General features: G+C 38.0%; 2 protein-coding genes across 6 annotated transcripts in view; one reads left to right on the top strand and one right to left on the bottom strand.

Annotated features, from left to right (window-relative positions):
- The window catches only part of HPS3 (HPS3 biogenesis of lysosomal organelles complex 2 subunit 1), a 39,199-nt gene that overhangs the window by 19,550 nt on the left and 2,653 nt on the right, over positions 1-16,996 (top strand). For 2 of the 5 annotated variants that reach the window (XM_032408477.1, XM_032408478.1), the window contains exons 7-16: positions 1,382-1,536; positions 3,565-3,673; positions 5,547-5,728; positions 6,588-6,768; positions 7,676-7,909; positions 9,173-9,358; positions 9,702-9,890; positions 11,320-11,427; positions 15,076-15,282; positions 15,953-16,043. In XM_032408477.1, coding sequence (XP_032264368.1) covers positions 1,382-1,536; positions 3,565-3,673; positions 5,547-5,728; positions 6,588-6,768; positions 7,676-7,909; positions 9,173-9,358; positions 9,702-9,890; positions 11,320-11,427; positions 15,076-15,282; positions 15,953-16,043 — 1,642 coding nt within the window. Of the gene's footprint in view, positions 1-1,381; positions 1,537-3,564; positions 3,674-5,546; positions 5,729-6,587; positions 6,769-7,675; positions 7,910-9,172; positions 9,359-9,701; positions 9,891-11,319; positions 11,428-15,075; positions 15,283-15,948; positions 16,044-16,996 lie in introns of all 5 variants that reach the window. The other 3 variants (XR_004300081.1, XR_004300082.1, XM_032408481.1) reach the window with 3 other exon arrangements.
- LOC116634945 (ceruloplasmin) overlaps positions 9,436-16,996 on the bottom strand; it is a 58,436-nt gene continuing 50,875 nt past the window's right edge. The window contains exons 19-20 of the mRNA XM_032408474.1: positions 13,981-14,085; positions 9,436-9,887 (exon numbers count right to left, since the gene is read on the bottom strand). Of these exons, the coding sequence (XP_032264365.1) occupies positions 13,982-14,085 (104 nt within the window). The 3' untranslated portion in view covers positions 9,436-9,887; position 13,981. The remainder of the gene's footprint in view (positions 9,888-13,980; positions 14,086-16,996) is intronic.

Here is a 16,996-nt window from a genome sequence, read left to right as displayed (position 1 = left end):
TTTTTTTTTTTTAATTTTTTTATTGTTATGTTAATCCCCATACATTACATCATTAGTTTTAGATATAGTGTTCCATGATTCATTGTTTGTGCATAACACCCAGTGCTCCATGCAGAACGTGCCCTCCTCAATACCCACCACCAGGCTAACCCATCCTCCCAACCCCCTCCCCTCTAGAACCCTCAGTTTGTTTTTCAGAGTCCATTGTCTCTCATGGTTCTTCTCCCCCTCCAATTTCCCCCCCTTCATTCTTCCCCTCCTGCTACATTCTTCTTCTTCTTTTTTTCTTTCTTAACATATATTGCATTATTTGTTTCAGAGGTACAGATCTGAGATTCAACAGTCTTGCACAATTCACAGCGCTTACCAGAACACATACCCTCCCCAGTGTCCATCACCCAGTCACCCCATCCCTCCCACCCCACCCCCCACTCCAGCAACCCTCAGTTTGTTTCCTGAGATTAAGAATTCCTCATATCAGTGAGGTCATATGATACATATCTTTCTCTGTTTGACTTATTTCGCTCAGCATAATACCCTCCAGTTCCATCCACGTCGTTGCAAATGGCAAGATCTTATTCCTTTTGATGGCTGCATAATATTCCATTGTATATGATGTTGCCCCAATCTCTTTGTACAAAAGGACAATGAAGATAACTTCAGAACCCAAATAGTGTTAATGGAAGAGAGGCCTGACAGCATCATTTTGTGAGCTCTCAGAAACAGCTCTTCTCTTACCTTATCCATTCTACTTGATTAATGCTCCCTTACAGGGACAGGAGCCTGGCTCCTGGGCCAGGATTTCCTCCCCTTTAGCTGACACACCCAGCCCGTCATCCATTCCAGGCAATGTTTCCACCCAAGGAGCTAAAAGTCAGGGGCCATCTGAACATGCAAGCATTTCTCTTCCCTGTACACCCATCCACTAAGAAACCATTTATGTTCTCTCTGTGCCATAGAATGACCTTTTATAGTGTCTGATTTTTCCTAGAAACCACATTGGGCCATATTCCTGAGTCAGCCGATTGTTAGTGGGGATTTCTCTAGGTGCAGGTTACCAGCCCACAGGTGTGCTCCGAGAGCCACTCTCTAAGCCACGCAGGAGTTCCCACAGCTGCCAGGGGCTCAAGAGCACCTGCTATCTGCATTCACTCGGTCAGCAAATCCTGAGTAGCTCTTCAGCAGGCACATATGTAACAGGTAGTTGGTTACATAACTTTAAGACAGGAAAACCTCCTGCTCTGATAAGATTAGGAATTCAGATTGTTTTTTTGGAGGGGGGGTGGACAGGGGAGCAGGACAAATAAACAGACTGGTTTTTGAAGGTTAAAGTTCATGTACATTTATTCCTTGGTTAAATTTGTGATTTTTCCTTTACTAGGCTTGCCCACCTGTCAGTATGGATGTCTGTGCTTTAAGAATACAGCTTTTCATAGGCTTGAAATCCATTTGTCACTTTAAAAACCACCTGATACTTTTGACCAAGGCAGACCCTGAGGCCATTCCAGAGAGAAGAGAATCACCCAAGAGGCTTCTGTAAGCATCCCCACACTTCCACACATTCCTGCCAATGTTTCTGGAAAGAACTGTTACTGGTATATTTTGTGTGTGTCCTAGTTTATCTTTTTAAAAATCAAGACAAAACTTTGAATGATTACATGGCTTGTCTATGTTTTTTTTTTTTCCAGAGAAGGAAAAGAAGGTTCTAGTGGTCTCCATACTATCCTTTATATTAACCTTGGAATTTTAGAAGAAAGTGGATTATAAAGTAGTTCCAATAAAAATCTGTGTAATTTTAGATAAGTTAAAGGACATGCTCTTCAGTGTAATTAATAGGAAAGACAGAGCCTCTAATGCTAATCCAAACTACAAGGCTCTTTACTACTTTTTTCTTTTTTTCTTTGACCTTTCAGTGGTTACATTCTTATCCAATTATTATTTTCTGGTATTTCAATTCAAAAGAAATTAATAATGCATTTCTTACCTTAAAACACATTCATGATATATAGATACGTGCTGATCGATCTTAAAATAAAATTGCATTTTGATAACACTAATCTCTGGGTGACTCTTGGATTTTCTGCTTCTACATTGTTTGGAATAGAACACTTAGTTCCAGACTAGTTATGCTTCTGTTCAACATTTTTTGTTCTGTGAACTTATGAGTAGGAATTAAATGATGATGATGATGATGATGATGATTTGTATGTTCTCCTATGAATAATTTAATCAGGAAAGAAATCCGTCTGGGGGAAGAGAAGCAGATAGTGTACAGATGGTCCCATACTTATGTTAGTTTGACTTACAAGTTTTCGATTTTACAATGGTGTTGAAGGCAGTACCCATTCACTAGAAACTGTATTTCGGATTTTGAATTTGTCATATCACATGTGGTATGATATTTTTTGGTGATGCTACACAGTGGCAGCCACGTGATCATGAGGGTGAACAACCTATACATTTACATCCATACTGTACCCATACAGTCATTCTGTTTTTCACTCTGTACAGTATTCAATAAATTACATCAGATATTCAACACTTTATTATAAAATAGGCTTTGTGTTAGATGATTGCTACTGTAAGTGTTCTGAGCAAGTTTTAGGTAGGCTAGGGGCTAAGCTCTGATGTTTGGGAGGTTAGGTGTATCTGATTTATGGTATTTTCAATTTTTCATGGGTTTATTGGGAGGTAGCCTCATCGTAAGTCAAGGAAGAGCTGTATTTCTAGTCAAACTGGTTTTTATTTTTAACATAAGTTTTTGCTTTTTCAAATTTTTTGTGCCTGTGCTTTGTCCCACCAACAGGAATAATCAGAGGTTGATTTGGGTAACTGGTCACTCAGAGCGTGCACGGGATGGCCTGAGACTGACTGATTCTGAAAGCTTTCTGGCAAGAGGAAGAACAATTTGCAATCTTGCAAATTATTGACATTTTTTTGTAATTGGACATTTTAAAAAATTCTATTTTTAAGTGATTTAAAAAAAAATCCTAACCTATTTGAAAGTTTCTTTGGTCAGAGGTCTACATTTTAAAAAGATTGTATACTAAAGAAAATGCATCACATAGTGAAAGCAAGAGATAAGAGAGTGCTTGAACCCATGGTTATATGTGTCTTGCGCGCTTTCCCAGCAGCCCTGAGTGTTTTGCCTCGTGTTCTGTTGCAGCTTCTGCTTAGATTGGTGACATAGGCGTGCTGGACTCCTGAAGGCCATGTGCAAGAGAGATACTGGGCACAGACACTCTCACAGCCAAGTCTTTCTTCCTTTTGAGGGGTCTTGCCTGTTCTTTGAGCATTTTGCCCATTTAAGAATTCTTGTGGAGTAAATTGGAAGCAATTGGTTTGTCAGTACATGAGAGCTGTCGAATTTTAAATGCTGTAGGCCTGTGTAGCATTGTGAACTAATGTTGTATAAAAATCCACTGTACAGCTAATCACTGAAGAAAATACTAAATGAAAATGATTGCATAAATCTTTTTAGGTATCCAATATTTACCATTTAAGATTGCCATTTATTAATTCTGTGTCTTATCCTGTAATTCTTATCTTTTGTTTTGCTTTTAGTTCTAGAAAAGGAACCAGTGGTAAGCTTAAAACACCTCCTGTAGCTGAGGCTGGGTGGAATTTGTATATTGTGGATACGATCTCACCAGTGCAACTGTACAAAGAAATGGTACTCCTTTCAGACTTCCAATTCTTATTTGTAGAAATTTAGAGTCAAAGCAATGCCCCGATATTGATTCTAATCATCACACATTCAGAGTGCCACAGCCAACCAACGTTCAAGCTCCGTCTGGCAGTAGAGTGTGGATCTTTAGTCACCTTCTCGTTTTCACAGCTCCTGACATTTGAGGAGCCAGTAGAAATCCCCTTCACTAAAATAAGACTTCCTTATTCATACCCACCCTCCAAAGAGGATCGATTAACCAGTCTAAGCATAAATAGCCTTTGACCTTTACTTTGAACCCTAGCAAAGAGAGCCAGGAAATGGAGCTGAAAGAAATCTTAGATCATTTATCCCCATCTCACTCTTTGAAATATTAGTTGATTGTCTTAGGACCTTCGCACCTGCAGCATTATCTGTTGGGTAGTGGCCCAGACGGGGGCACCCTTCTTCCTTTTTTAAGAGTGACAGCTGCCAACTCATTACTCGCAATTTTTTTTAACTCTTTAATTTGAAATAATTTAAAACTTACAGAGAAGTTGCAAGGATAAGAATAGTAGAAATAAAACTCTGTATATTCTCCACACAGATTCACCCATAGTCAACATTTTACCCCTTTTGCTTCTTTCTCTCTCTTTTTTGTGCTTTTGCACTTTCTAAACACACACACACATACACACACACACACACACACACACACACTCCCCCCCTCCCGCCCCCCCCAGCCCACGCACCGTGATCCATTGGAAGGTAATTTGCATGCATCAGAGCCTAATGCCCCTAAATACTTCACTGTATGTTTCCTAAGAATCCGGGTATTTGTTTATCACTTATTCAGTTATCACTGAAGTACCATCAGATGCTTAATAAATTTAACAGGACACATATTCCAATGTTGCAGTTGACTCAATTATGACCTACTAGTATCTCCCTTCTCCAGTACAGGGGCCAGTCTAACATCAGGTAGGGCATTTAATTATCACGTCTCTTTGGCCTCCTTTCATCCAGAATAACTTCATAGCCTTTATTTTTTATGGCATAGACATTTTTGAAAATAAATTTTTGCCCCTCCACCTTTTTAAATTTTTTATTATTTATTTTCTTCTTGTTTAGATTCAGGTTATGTATGCTCATTCTCAGCCAGGACATTACATAGGTAACGTTGTGTCTTTCTCAGGGTGTTACATCAGGAGGCACATGATGTCTGTGCCCCTCATTGGTGATGTTAATTTTGAACATCAGGTCAAGGTTTTGCCTGATTTGTCCCTGGCATTTTAATGCTGATAATTATATTGGCTTTGCCCTGTCCTTTTAATTTTGCTTGATTGAAAGTCTTAAAACTTCATCTAGATGATTTGCTTGCTGGAATCTGAAAATACTGATGGGCTCAGATTAGCTAGTGATAATTTTAATAAGCCCACTGTGGGTTATAGAAATAGGCCAAGTAGAACCTAAATTTACTGACTGAAACTACAATAAAGGAAGCATACTCAGTCTAAATTTAAGATTTAAATCATAGAACTGAGAAAAGTTAACTGTTTCACATATGTTTGTTAGCCTTATTGAACTATGAACAAATTATTGCTAAGTTAACAGTGTTATTAGTATTACAGTGTTATTTGTACCTTCTCTAGTGATTAGCACTGTTTAACAAGGGGATGTTTACAATCACGTATGTATTAAGCTGGCTCATGGATTGTGGGGGAAAACAACACCTCAGCTAGGCCCTATCAGAATGGTAAATAACCACTTTTTAGTTTTTTAGGATTTAATGTGTTTAAATATGAACTCTACTAACAAAATATATAGATACTCTTAAGAACCAGGAAACTTTTGGGTGTTTTTCTACAGCAATATTAGCTGTTGGCCTTTTTTGTTTCAGGTAGACTACAGTAATACCTACAAGACTGCAAAAACCCAGAGCTGCATCCACCTTCTTAGCGAGGCTCATCTGTTAGTGAGGGCTGCCTTGATGGATGCCAATCAGTTGGAACCTGGAGAAAAAGCAGAGCTTTTGGAAGCATTTAAAGAAAGCTGTGGGCACCTTGGAGACTGCTACAGCAGGTTGGTGATGCTTCTTGGAAACTTGTTAGAGAAGCCATCTTGAGATTTGGGTGTCGGTACTAGCTTTTCCATCTCTGGTAGCCACCTGATGAATGGGGGAATGAATGAGGGGAGGAGATTCATTTATTCATTTATTCCGCCAGCATTTGTTGAGCACATACTGTGTGCCAGGTCCTGTGCTAGGCTTAGAGTCACAAAGATGAACATGACTGTTTCCTGCCTTCAAAAGGAGTTACAATTTGTTAGATGAACAATGAATCTCCAGTTCATGAGTCTCCTTGCACTTAATTTAGGAATTAAATTTCTTTCAGGCCTTCTGGGCCTGCTCATGACCATGAAAATCCCAGAGACAGCCGTTATTACTAGCTTATTGCCTGTTAGCCTTCAGAGAGAGATACCGTTTGGATGGTCTGTGATTTTAATCTTAGTAGTCAGTGCTTTTATGATTTCAGAAAAGGACTGGGATGAATAGTGGTTTTACTTTTAGAGATGGTCTTTATAGATTTTTTTGTGTATGATTATTTCAAAGGCTTACTCGACCCACGGGAATGATTATAAATTAATAAAACAGACTTTTTGTGCCTATCAACACCATTATTTTAGAGCCACTTTAAAAATCCTAAAATTCACTTAATGAATTATTTTTCTATTTTTATTATGAGCAGACAAAAAGAAACTGTATTAATTAGGATGACTTTACAGAATAAAACTTAGAACTTGTTCCAACTACTAATGGCAGTAGAAGAGTATTTTGAGATTTATGCCATCCGGAAAGCATTATCTGTTTTATTATCAAATGTGTTAGGCACCCAGGCTTCAAAATGACAAATTTGAGGTTTTTTTACTTCCTTCCCTTTAGGCTTGACACCCAGTATTCCCACCTCGCCTTGCCATACTATAAGATGTCTGGTTTGTCTATGGCTGAAGTTCTAACCCGAGCAGACTGGGTACTAGAGGATGGATCACAGAAATACGAGAGGGGATTAATCTTTTACATTAATCATTCACTTTATGAAAACCTGGATGAAGAATTAAGTGAAGTTAATATAGTTTTCTATTTACTTATATCAACCTTCTTAACTTTTCATGTTAGCAATTTATTTTATGCGATACTGTTTTAGAAGTCAGGTTCCAAATATTTTTCTTTGGAATTATTTTCTTCTTTTCCTAAAAAAGGTAATGAATGTGTCCTTTTCTTCATTAATAATCCTAGAATTATAGCTTGGAAAATAACTTATAATCACCTTCTCCTACTTTCTCATTATATAGATGGAGGACTGTGGTCCATTGTGGTTGAGTGACCTGCCCAGTGTGACAGGAGCATATCTTTAGAAGAACGACACACACCCCGGGGCCTTCCCCTCCTTCTCATCTGCAGCCCTTTGCACAACCCTAGTTCTCCCAAATTCCAAGTGTCCAAGCTTCACTTATGAAATCCTGACCCAGCGACCTTGAGACATTGCTAAGGCTTATTTTTAGCCCCTCATGTATTTTTAAAAAGAATTGAGTGCAAATATGCAAAGCTGGACATTGGGAGACCAAATGTTTTAAGGTTTTGAGAGAAAGGAAATTTTTTTGTATACATTACCTCATTAAGTATATCTTGTACTAAGCTGTAATTTTTAAATGGACTTTTAGGTGTAATTTAATCAAATCTTTAATTTCTTCTTTTGAACTCTTGTTAAAATTAGAAATGCTAGCCACAACTCGGTACATATTTTCGCTGCTTTTTCTTCATTATACCTCAGCAAAGAGATCACTTCAGCTCATCTCAGGTCTCCCACATTATCACCGTGAACTCTGTCTTTTTTAATCTAAAACGTCATACTTATAATTTCGTCTCATTTGGAAGTTTATGTCTTTTATATCTCTTTTTTTCATTTTTGCTGATTTTGTTGCTTTCTGTTGATTAACCGGCCTTTTATTTCTTATTCATGTTCACTAAAGGAATTAGCAGCAAAAGTGGTCCAGATGTTCCACGTGGCTGAGCCAAAGCAACTGCCGCATATTCTCTGTAGTCCTTCTATGAAGAATATTAATCCTTTAACTGCCATGAGCTACCTAAGCAAGCTGGATACTTCTGGGTTTTCATCAATCTTAGTGACATTGACTAAAGCAGCAATGGCTCTGAAAATGGGGGATCTTGACATGCACAGAAATGAAATGAAAAGCCATCCAGAGGTATGGTGCCCTGCCTGGTATTAGCAGCAGGCTGAAACAGGACCTGGTAGTCCTACGTTGTTTAGCTTTCTTTTGGCTTCTGTCTAGTTCATTTCTTCTTAGTCATAAAGGAAAATAGACTTAATGTTAGAAAAGAAGTGACCCAAAGTGGGAGTGCTTGGGCTTTGGAAATGGTAAATGAAAAAGAAATAAGAATGACCAGTGGTAGCAATGGGTATCCAAAGACCTCTCAACTTTGCGTCAGGTACTTTTAGAGCACAGTACTTGGTACTGAAGAATATATAGGCTCTGTCCTGAGCTGACAGGCTGATCTAGCATGAGGGATATGGTATGTCCACTGAAACAGAACAGAGTTATGTGTGTTCAAGTACAGCAAGTGGGATGTTAACCATGAGCCTTAGGAGTCTAGTAGTGGAGGAAATGGCCTGCACTTGGGAAAATCACAAATTACGTTATAGAAGATTAGTATTTGAATGATATATCAAAGAAAAGGTAGCTTTTCTTTCGAAGAGAGCCCATTTAGAGTCATGAGCCAAAGATGTTAATCATTAGGGGAGGAAATTAAAAGGTAATGTTAATTGAGCACCTATTATGTCCCAGGTCTATTCTAAGCCCCTTATATATGCTATCTTACTTAATTCTTGCAACAATGTTCTAAGTTAGATGCTTTTATTATACCTGTTATAAAGATGAGGGAACTAAGACAAAGAGAGGATAAATGAGTTGTCCAAGATCACATAGCTGTTGAGTGTTCGAGCCAGGGTTTGGAGCAGGCAATATGGCTTCTGATCCTGTGCTCCTATTCTGTTGTTTTGTTGCCTGTGGTCAAATGCCCACAGTATGACGTTAGTTTCTAAAACAAGAGAGCAGAAGTGTTTTATCATTGTACAAATGACATGTTTTGTTAGATGAAGAGAGCGAGTCAACATTGAGGTCTCCTTTGCCTTGAAGAGTACAGTTTTAGAAAGATGAATTTTCTTAAGATATATTCTTTTTATATTCTTATGGTATGTTATTTTTAAACAAGTAGACTTAAATATAAAGCTCTCTACAAAAATAGGATATCCTGATGCTTAATTAAATATTAATAACTTCTTCAAAGACAGTTAACAATGATGTCCCTCTTAGAGTGAGAACTTTGTAGTTAAAGAAAAATTGAGATTGAGTATTAATAGTTTACCCATGAACCTTGAATGCACTGGCATGTATTTTCAAGATGAATGCAATGTACATTTTGATCCTAAATTTCTTGTTTATCTGAAGATGAAGTTGGTATGTGGCTTCATTCTGGAACCTCGACTATTGATTCAACAGAGAAAGGGACAGATTGTTCCAACTGAGCTTGCAGCACACTTGAAGGACACTCAGCCTGGACTGCTCGTGGCTTCAGTTCTGGGCTTACAGAAGAACAACAAAATTGGAATTGAAGAAGCAGATTCCTTCTTTAAGGTTTGTCACTTTCAAAATGCAATGGTTCTGGGTAGGCTGATAAAATTGGTGGGGGGACGGGAAGCAGAATAAGAGACTGAGTTTTCATTTGTTTATTGAAAGAAAAGACACGTAACAAATTTATAAAAGTACACATTAAAAGGATGTATCTAGAAAAATTCCATTCATGCAACCTAGAATCTGTTTTCTGTTCAAATATCTCAATCTACTTTGCCATGGCACGAATGCTAATGATAAATTATTAAATGCATGGCCCACATGATGGAGTGCTACTCAGACTAGCTATAACTTGATCGATAATATATTTATCTGGGATATGGGGGCTTGTTTCACTGTTTTCAAGGTGCTTTGTGGTAAGGATGAAGATATCATTCCTCAGCTCTTGGTAGACCTTTGGGAAGCTCAGCTCGTAGCAGGTCTTCCAGATGTGGTTCTCCAGGAACTCTTTTTTAAGCTCACATCGCAGTACATCTGGAGATTATCCAAGAGGCAGCCCCCTGACACCATACCATTGCGAACATCAGAGGATCTGGTGAGAGAATAGAATAATATATTAAATTAAACTTGTACACTACACATTATAGTAGTGTACCTTGTGATTTTTTTTTTTAAAGATTTTTTTTTATTTGACAGAGAAACAGCGAGAGAGGGAACACAAGCAGGGGGAGTGGGAGAGGGAGAAGCAGGCTTCCCGCAGAGCAGAGAGCCCAATGTGGGGCTCGATCCCAGAACCCTGGGATCATGACCTGAGCTGAAGGCAGACACTTAACGACTGAGCCACCCAGGTGCTCCTACCTTGTGATTTTTAATGACTTAGAATCAAACCTAATTTATATTACCAGATATCTTATAAGCAGGAATGAAAAATACACTTAAATCTTGTCCATGAGTAAAGTTTCTTGCATTTTAAATAATTTTGTTTTGTAAGGACTGCCCCCTACTGCTCCTATATTACTTACTTGCAGTGGTACCTCAGTAGACAAAGCATAGAGGAGGGGCTTTCCCCCCAAACATGTCTGCACTCCCTCAGGGGATAGTTCCAAAGTAGAACACAAGACACATTTGCAGACTCCTTGGTAGGAGAGGAACTGCAGAAGGCTTGTGGGAGGGAGACTTCCTTACTGGACTCATTTCCTGTCAGCTGCACACACAAGAGCTATTCTGTAGCCCTTGCAGGAGCCCTAACAACTCTGCTTTACCACTTCCTGTCCCCTTCTCCCTCTAGCCCTTTATGCCTGTCGTGGATGCCACGCCTAATGTGGGTTCACTGGAAAAGTTGCCAACTTCTTGAATAAGGGGGCTTTATGGGAATTGTCTTGAGAACTTACGGAAGAGACTTTGCCTAACGAGGAAAGTAGTAGAAGTAAAAATTCCAATATTACTGTTAAATTTTTTTGAGTAAAATTAGCTTAAAAGCAGTATTGCTTTTTTCGCTACAAAGTGTTTCTTAGGAATATTTTAAAATTTAAAATGTAAGGAACTATTGGGGCACTTGGGTGGCTCAGTCAGTTAAACATCTGACTTTGGCTCAGGTCATGATCTCAGGGTCCTGGGATTGAGCCCCCTGTTGGGCTCTGTGCTCAGCAGGGAGTCTGGAGTCAGTTGGCTTGTCTCTCTTCCTCTGCCCCTCCCCCCTTCGCTCCTGCGTGTGCGCTCTCTCTGTCTCTCAAATAAATAAATAAAATCTTAAAAAAATAAATAAAAAATTTTAAAAATATATAAGGAAATATTTAGTGCATTTCCCCCCATTTTTGGTGCAGTTTTATTCAGTGAGAAGCAGCAAGGCTGAGACTTTTCCAGGGGAATATATTCTAAAAGACTTCTGTTCCCGTTCCCAGGAAAGTGTATACCTAACTCTGTGACAAGGCAGAAGATTAGCAATTGCTTGTTCTTTTTGGAATGGATGAAGAGAATCTTGTTTTGTTGTATTTTGTTTATGATAAATTTCTTTTACATTTTAGATTAATGCCTGTAGTCATTATGGCTTAATCTATCCATGGGTTAATGTCTTAATATCATCCGATTCCTTAGCGGATAAAAGTTATACAGAAGACCTTTCAAAATTACAGGTAAATAAAAATGCCTTCTTTTTTTATGAATATGCATATTACAATATAGTATCAGATTTAAATTTGGTAAAACCTCAGGTGTCCTGTTAATCTAGAGTGTATACTTTTGGGGGGGGGAGGATAAAATCCACAGTTAGGCATAGTCAGGAGCTCTGGAGGACATTCCCGCCTCTGCCTGAAACTGCAGAGAGGAAGGCGGGCGGCTCCCGTTCCCGGCTCCCCCCCCCCCCCCCAAGGCTGGTTTTGTTGCCTGCAGAGAGTGAGTTCACCAGGTCACGTGACTGACTTGCTTCATTTTTCAGGATGTGCTTGGAAACACTTTGTGAAATGGAAGTATGGCAAATGCTTAGTGGTGTTTTTATTGATGGCATTTATTTTTTGTTTAGTGTTCACTCATGTTAGGCCTCTAGCCCAAGGCCACCACTACCTGTCTTATAGAAAGTAGGTTAAAATAGCCAGTTTATCTGGCTCCTGAGGAGGAGTCTTAAAAAAAAAGTAAGTATGATCAAAAATGTAGATCATCCTGCAAGAATTCTGACCATGACAGTGTTTTTGCCACAAATGAGAAATAAAGTCCATCTTTGACTTGGTGGACCAAGCTGGGCTAGATGTGGATATGATTTTATTTCAGGTAGTCCTGTGGCCCAAGGACTGAATATAACCCCCACATCTGCTTTGTTTGGTCTGCCCAATATAGTGCCAACATATACAAATTGAAATTTCAAATGAAGAATTCTGAGTTTCAAGATTTTTCTTGAAAAATTCAGCAGAACTGGTAACCCTGGGCTTTCACTGCCTCTGAGACCTTAGAGTTGGAGCGAACTAGTGATTTCGCTCCGTGGTCAGTGCTCATATTGTCCTGTCTGCCTCAGTTCATATCTCTGGGTCTGCCTGGTCCAGATATGGTGTCCGGTGTCCATTTTCCTCATACCCAGCTGCCTTCATTCATTTCCATAATCTGTTTTGGCCTGTTTAGGCTTTTGAGTTTGCAACCCCTGATTCACCCTGGGAACTGGTATAAGTGTGGTTACTGCTTATAGAAACCACAATGGCAAGTTGGGGTTGGGGTCAGGGAGGGAAGATCAAAAGCCCATATTGCTTAGACTCAGGCTTTAGACAGGCCTGAGTTGTAAATCCAGAGATGGAGTTACTTACATTCATGAAAAACTGCTGGAGAAAATTCTTGTTGGTTCATATCTCTAGTACACTTACGATACAGAGGCTCCTTAGGGCTTAGCCTCAAATACATTCATTCAACAAATATTCCTCAAGCAGGTGCTGTCAACTTGGTCTGTGGCATTGGATAAGCCAGGCAGGGCCTTGCCCTCCCAGAATATATATATTAATTACATATTTAAAATCACAGTTGTAACTAGTGCTGTTAATCTTACCGGATAGAGCTTCACAGAATTTTTATAATCACTGCTTGAAAAAGTGTAATTGAGTGATCTTTTAAAATTCATTTTAAAGTATTTAAAAAGAATACTTTCTTCTGGGAATCTTTGCTGTTTAAGGATAGAAATGTAGTCAACCTATACTTTTAAAAATTGTTTTCCTAACAATGAATCATGGAACACTACATCAAAAACTAATGATGTAATGTATGGAGATTAATGTAACATAATAAAAAAATAAAAAATAAAAAAAAATTGTTTTCCTAATTGTATCTTTTTCTAGATTATCTGTGGGTTGAGTCATTAAATAAAAAATAACCATCAAGAAACAAAAAGATCTCATTTGTTTTCACCTAGAGGAATGGGAGTTTCAGAATCACCTGGAGAACTTTTCCAAAATTTTATGATTCCCCTCTGCCCCGCATCCCACCATCACCACACAGATTTGATATGAGTGTCTGTCTCTTATCCTCAATCACTGTTATAGTGTATTTGTGCAAAACTTAAAATAAAAACAATCTATAAATCAACTAATGTCAAAAAGCTGCTATTTGGAAAGACACAGTAACTAGTAGATGCCCTGCCTTTTGCCATAATCATCATGGTCCCCTCCCCCACTTCCTTGCCGACCACCACTCCTTAGATTGTGTCGGTGGAGGATAGAGTCTGTGGGTTCCACCCATGCAGAGTCGGCTGAGAATGGGGGATCACAGAAGGAAATAAATGTCCGTGTGTTAGGTGTGGAAAGGAGCCCATTTCCAATACTGAAAACAAAGGGAGCACTCTGCTAAGTAGCATTAAGAGTAGTTTAAAGAGTATCCTTTGGGCCATTTTAAATTCAGTGATATACGTGTTGTCTGGTGTTTCTTATTTTTAAACTTGTTGATGATATGGATAAAACTAAGTAAAAGTTCATGGGTAATCAATTTGTACCAAGCTTTGAGTAGTTTCATTTAACCATGGTTTGGGTTACCCATGCCTTGATCCTTCCTACCCTGCCCATTATCCAAATTAATCAAAAGTAAATATAGAAATAATCTGTGTTTTCTTTCATGTGGGAGATCCTACAAGTGGTAGATTTTCATGTTTGCTCTCTTGTTGTCAGGAAATTATTTCGATGAAGGTGACTATTAAACTTGCAGGAAGGAAAGGGACCAACCTTACACTCCAAGCCATTCCTTGGTAGATATTTGGAATAAAATAATCAAGCTGACTGTAAACGAATAGGTCACATTCCATATCCTCTTGTGCGTCTGAGAAGATGCTGTAGTAAAAAGGATACAGGAAGAAGAAAAATCAGGAAATGACCATCTCATCTTTATCCAGAAGAAAGGGAAAGCAGAGATTTTTTTTTGGTGGTAGAATCAAAAGTAGTATTTATAGTTTAAATGTTTAAAAGTAAAACACAGGTAAAGTTCTGAATACTCAAATACTACCTACTCTATGTCTTTCAGTTTGTGGCAAATAGTATTGATACAATTGCTTTAGTTTTCTTAAATGTTAGATTTTATTTTTGGTTATATATGTAGTGCATGCTTATTATAGAACATTTGGAAGATACAGGAAAGTGTGAAAAAATAAAAAGTGGGCTTTGTCCTTCCATCCAATGAGCTGATCTCTGTTTCAAATTTCAAAGGCATTTCTATATGTACATGTATGTACCTGTGTAGATTTTACAAAATTGATCCTGCTCTGAATATAATTTTGTATTGACATTTTTTACTAATCATTCTGTTATGAGCATTTGCTCATTAACTAGCCACTGACAATAATTTTGATGGCTATATAATATTCCACCATATGAATGTACTGTAATTTACTTATCCCTTATTTAACATAGATCCTAGTTGTTCAATATTACAATTACTCCTGAAATGAAATGGACATAAATCTTTGACCACAATGTTGATTATTTCCTTAGGATAGAGTCCTAAAACATTCCCATTAGTTTTAATTTGCAGTCTATCCAAAGCAACTAAAATATGTTAGTTTAGAAATGATTGCTTTCTATTAAACAGTTTTTTTCTTTAAACTAGAGGTGATTTCAAGATTATTTAATACTTCAGTCTACTTAGACTTATAAATATTGTATGCATGTCCTCTAAAACCTCATTCATCTTTTTGTTTCCTTTCCTTTTTTTTTTTTTTTTTTGGCAAGTGCTGTTTGGTCTTTTTAAAAAAAATTGTATTCTATATATTGTGCTTTAGTTTTTTGGGTGCCTCATTCCATAACATTTCACTTTTCTGTTCATAGTCTCTTATATGTGGTCCTTCATTTGACATAGCTTCCATTATTCCATTCCTGGAGCCACTCTCGGAAGACACTATCGCTGGCCTCAGTGTCCATGTTCTGTGTCAGACACGTTTGAAAGAGTATGAACAGTGTATAGACACACTGTTAGAAAGATGCCCAGAGGCGATCATTCCATATGCTAATCACGAGCTGAAAGAAGAGAATCGGGTACGCTTTTTCAGCTTATGTCTTTTAGGCTTGATTAGTGATCATTAGTGATTTGATAATCTTGTTGCCTTATCTGCAAAACAGGGACAAATTATATCAGTCCAACCTCACAGGTCTGGATGGGTCAAAGGAGCAAATATGTTTAATATGTTACGTGCTTTGAATACTGTTAGAGACTATTAAAATGTATGGTGATTGTATGTTATCTTCATTAAAAACCTCATTTGGAAATAAAGCAGGATATTACCTGAAGATTTGGGAAACAGTGTATGATAGGAAAATATTTTCCGGGCTATATGGTCTTTAGCTTAGAAATTAGAAGAGTTTTAAACTTTAGTACTCCTCCCTCCCTCCCACCTCCCCTCCCTTCCTTCCTTCCTTCTTGTTACCTAAGAGATGATAACAGGGCATGTCTATGTTTCTTCTTGAAAATAACGAAGTACATATGTACAACATACATATCATTAGATTTTCAAGTTACAAACCTGATTTATGGTATAGTTTAAACAGAAGCCTGGCTGCTGATATAACTTCTGTTGTAACAAAGTTTGGCACCTTAACCAACATGATGTATTTTTGCCCTGTGCTTTCCTGCACAATCTTACTCTCGTTGGAAATTTGAATGTAAAATGCATCAAACTTAAACTGTATTCATTTTTTCCTAAGATAGACTTTGTGGTGGAAAAAACTGCTGCCTGAACTTTGTCACAGAATAAAATGTGGTGGAGAGAAAGGTCAGCTTTACCTGTCATCATTAAAAGGTAAAATGATCTTTTTTGCTTGATTATAAATTTGAGTCCTAATTTTCGTTTCCATAATTTGCTGAAGACTTGCTTTCTCTGTTTTTTTCATGAGGTTCTCAAATGAGGTGAAGAGGGTCTTAGCAGAATCATCTCAAGGGTTTATTTCCACATTGATATGCTCCCCCATCACATTGGATATTCATTTATCTCTTCGAGCCATGGAGCTGATACTTTTAAGTCAATCTTTTCAAACACTTAACAAATGATCATAGTCATAGAAACTCACAACCTCAGTATTTTAAAAACTTGAATAGCCATTAATACAATTGCATTTTTTATTGATGATCTGAGTGCTTAATTTATTTCATATAGGAAATTAAGATTATTATTATTATTAATTATAATTGTAAGCAAGTATTGAGGAATAACAAGGTTCTCAAGGATTTAAAAGTTGACTATAAATTATGCAGTGTTTTGCAGCATAGGTATTGTTTGAATTTGCATAATTTGTAGTCACCTATAATTTGGTTATCAATTTCTCTAGTCTTACGTGTTAATATCACTAGATAATTGTTGGCCTGATGACAAAGGGTGTGGTTATATTGATTTAATTGTGCATAAAAGATTAGAAATTGACAGTGCTGGGGGTGCCTGGGTGGCTCAGTCAGTTAAGCATCTGCCTTCGGCTCAGGTCATGATCCCGGGGTCCTGGGATCGAGCCCCACATCAGGCTCCCTGCTCGGCGGGAGGCCTGCTTCTCCCTCTCCCACTCCCCCTGCTTGTGTTCCCTCTCTCGCTGTGTCTCTCTCTGTCAAATAAATAAATAAAATCTTTAAAAAGAAATTGACAGTGCTGGCATTGTGTTTTCCAGCTGACGTGATTGGTTTTTAAAGTGTTAGGCAGAGCCAGTGGCCATAGGAGGGTGTTTTTCTGAAGACGCCCACCTAAGTAAAGTTGCGTGCTTGTGACTG

The sequence above is a fragment of the Phoca vitulina genome, unplaced genomic scaffold (assembly GCF_004348235.1).
Source record: "Phoca vitulina isolate PV1807 unplaced genomic scaffold, GSC_HSeal_1.0 scaffold10, whole genome shotgun sequence".
Taxonomy (NCBI): domain Eukaryota; kingdom Metazoa; phylum Chordata; class Mammalia; order Carnivora; family Phocidae; genus Phoca; species Phoca vitulina.
This window is presented reverse-complemented; position numbering and strand designations above follow the sequence as displayed.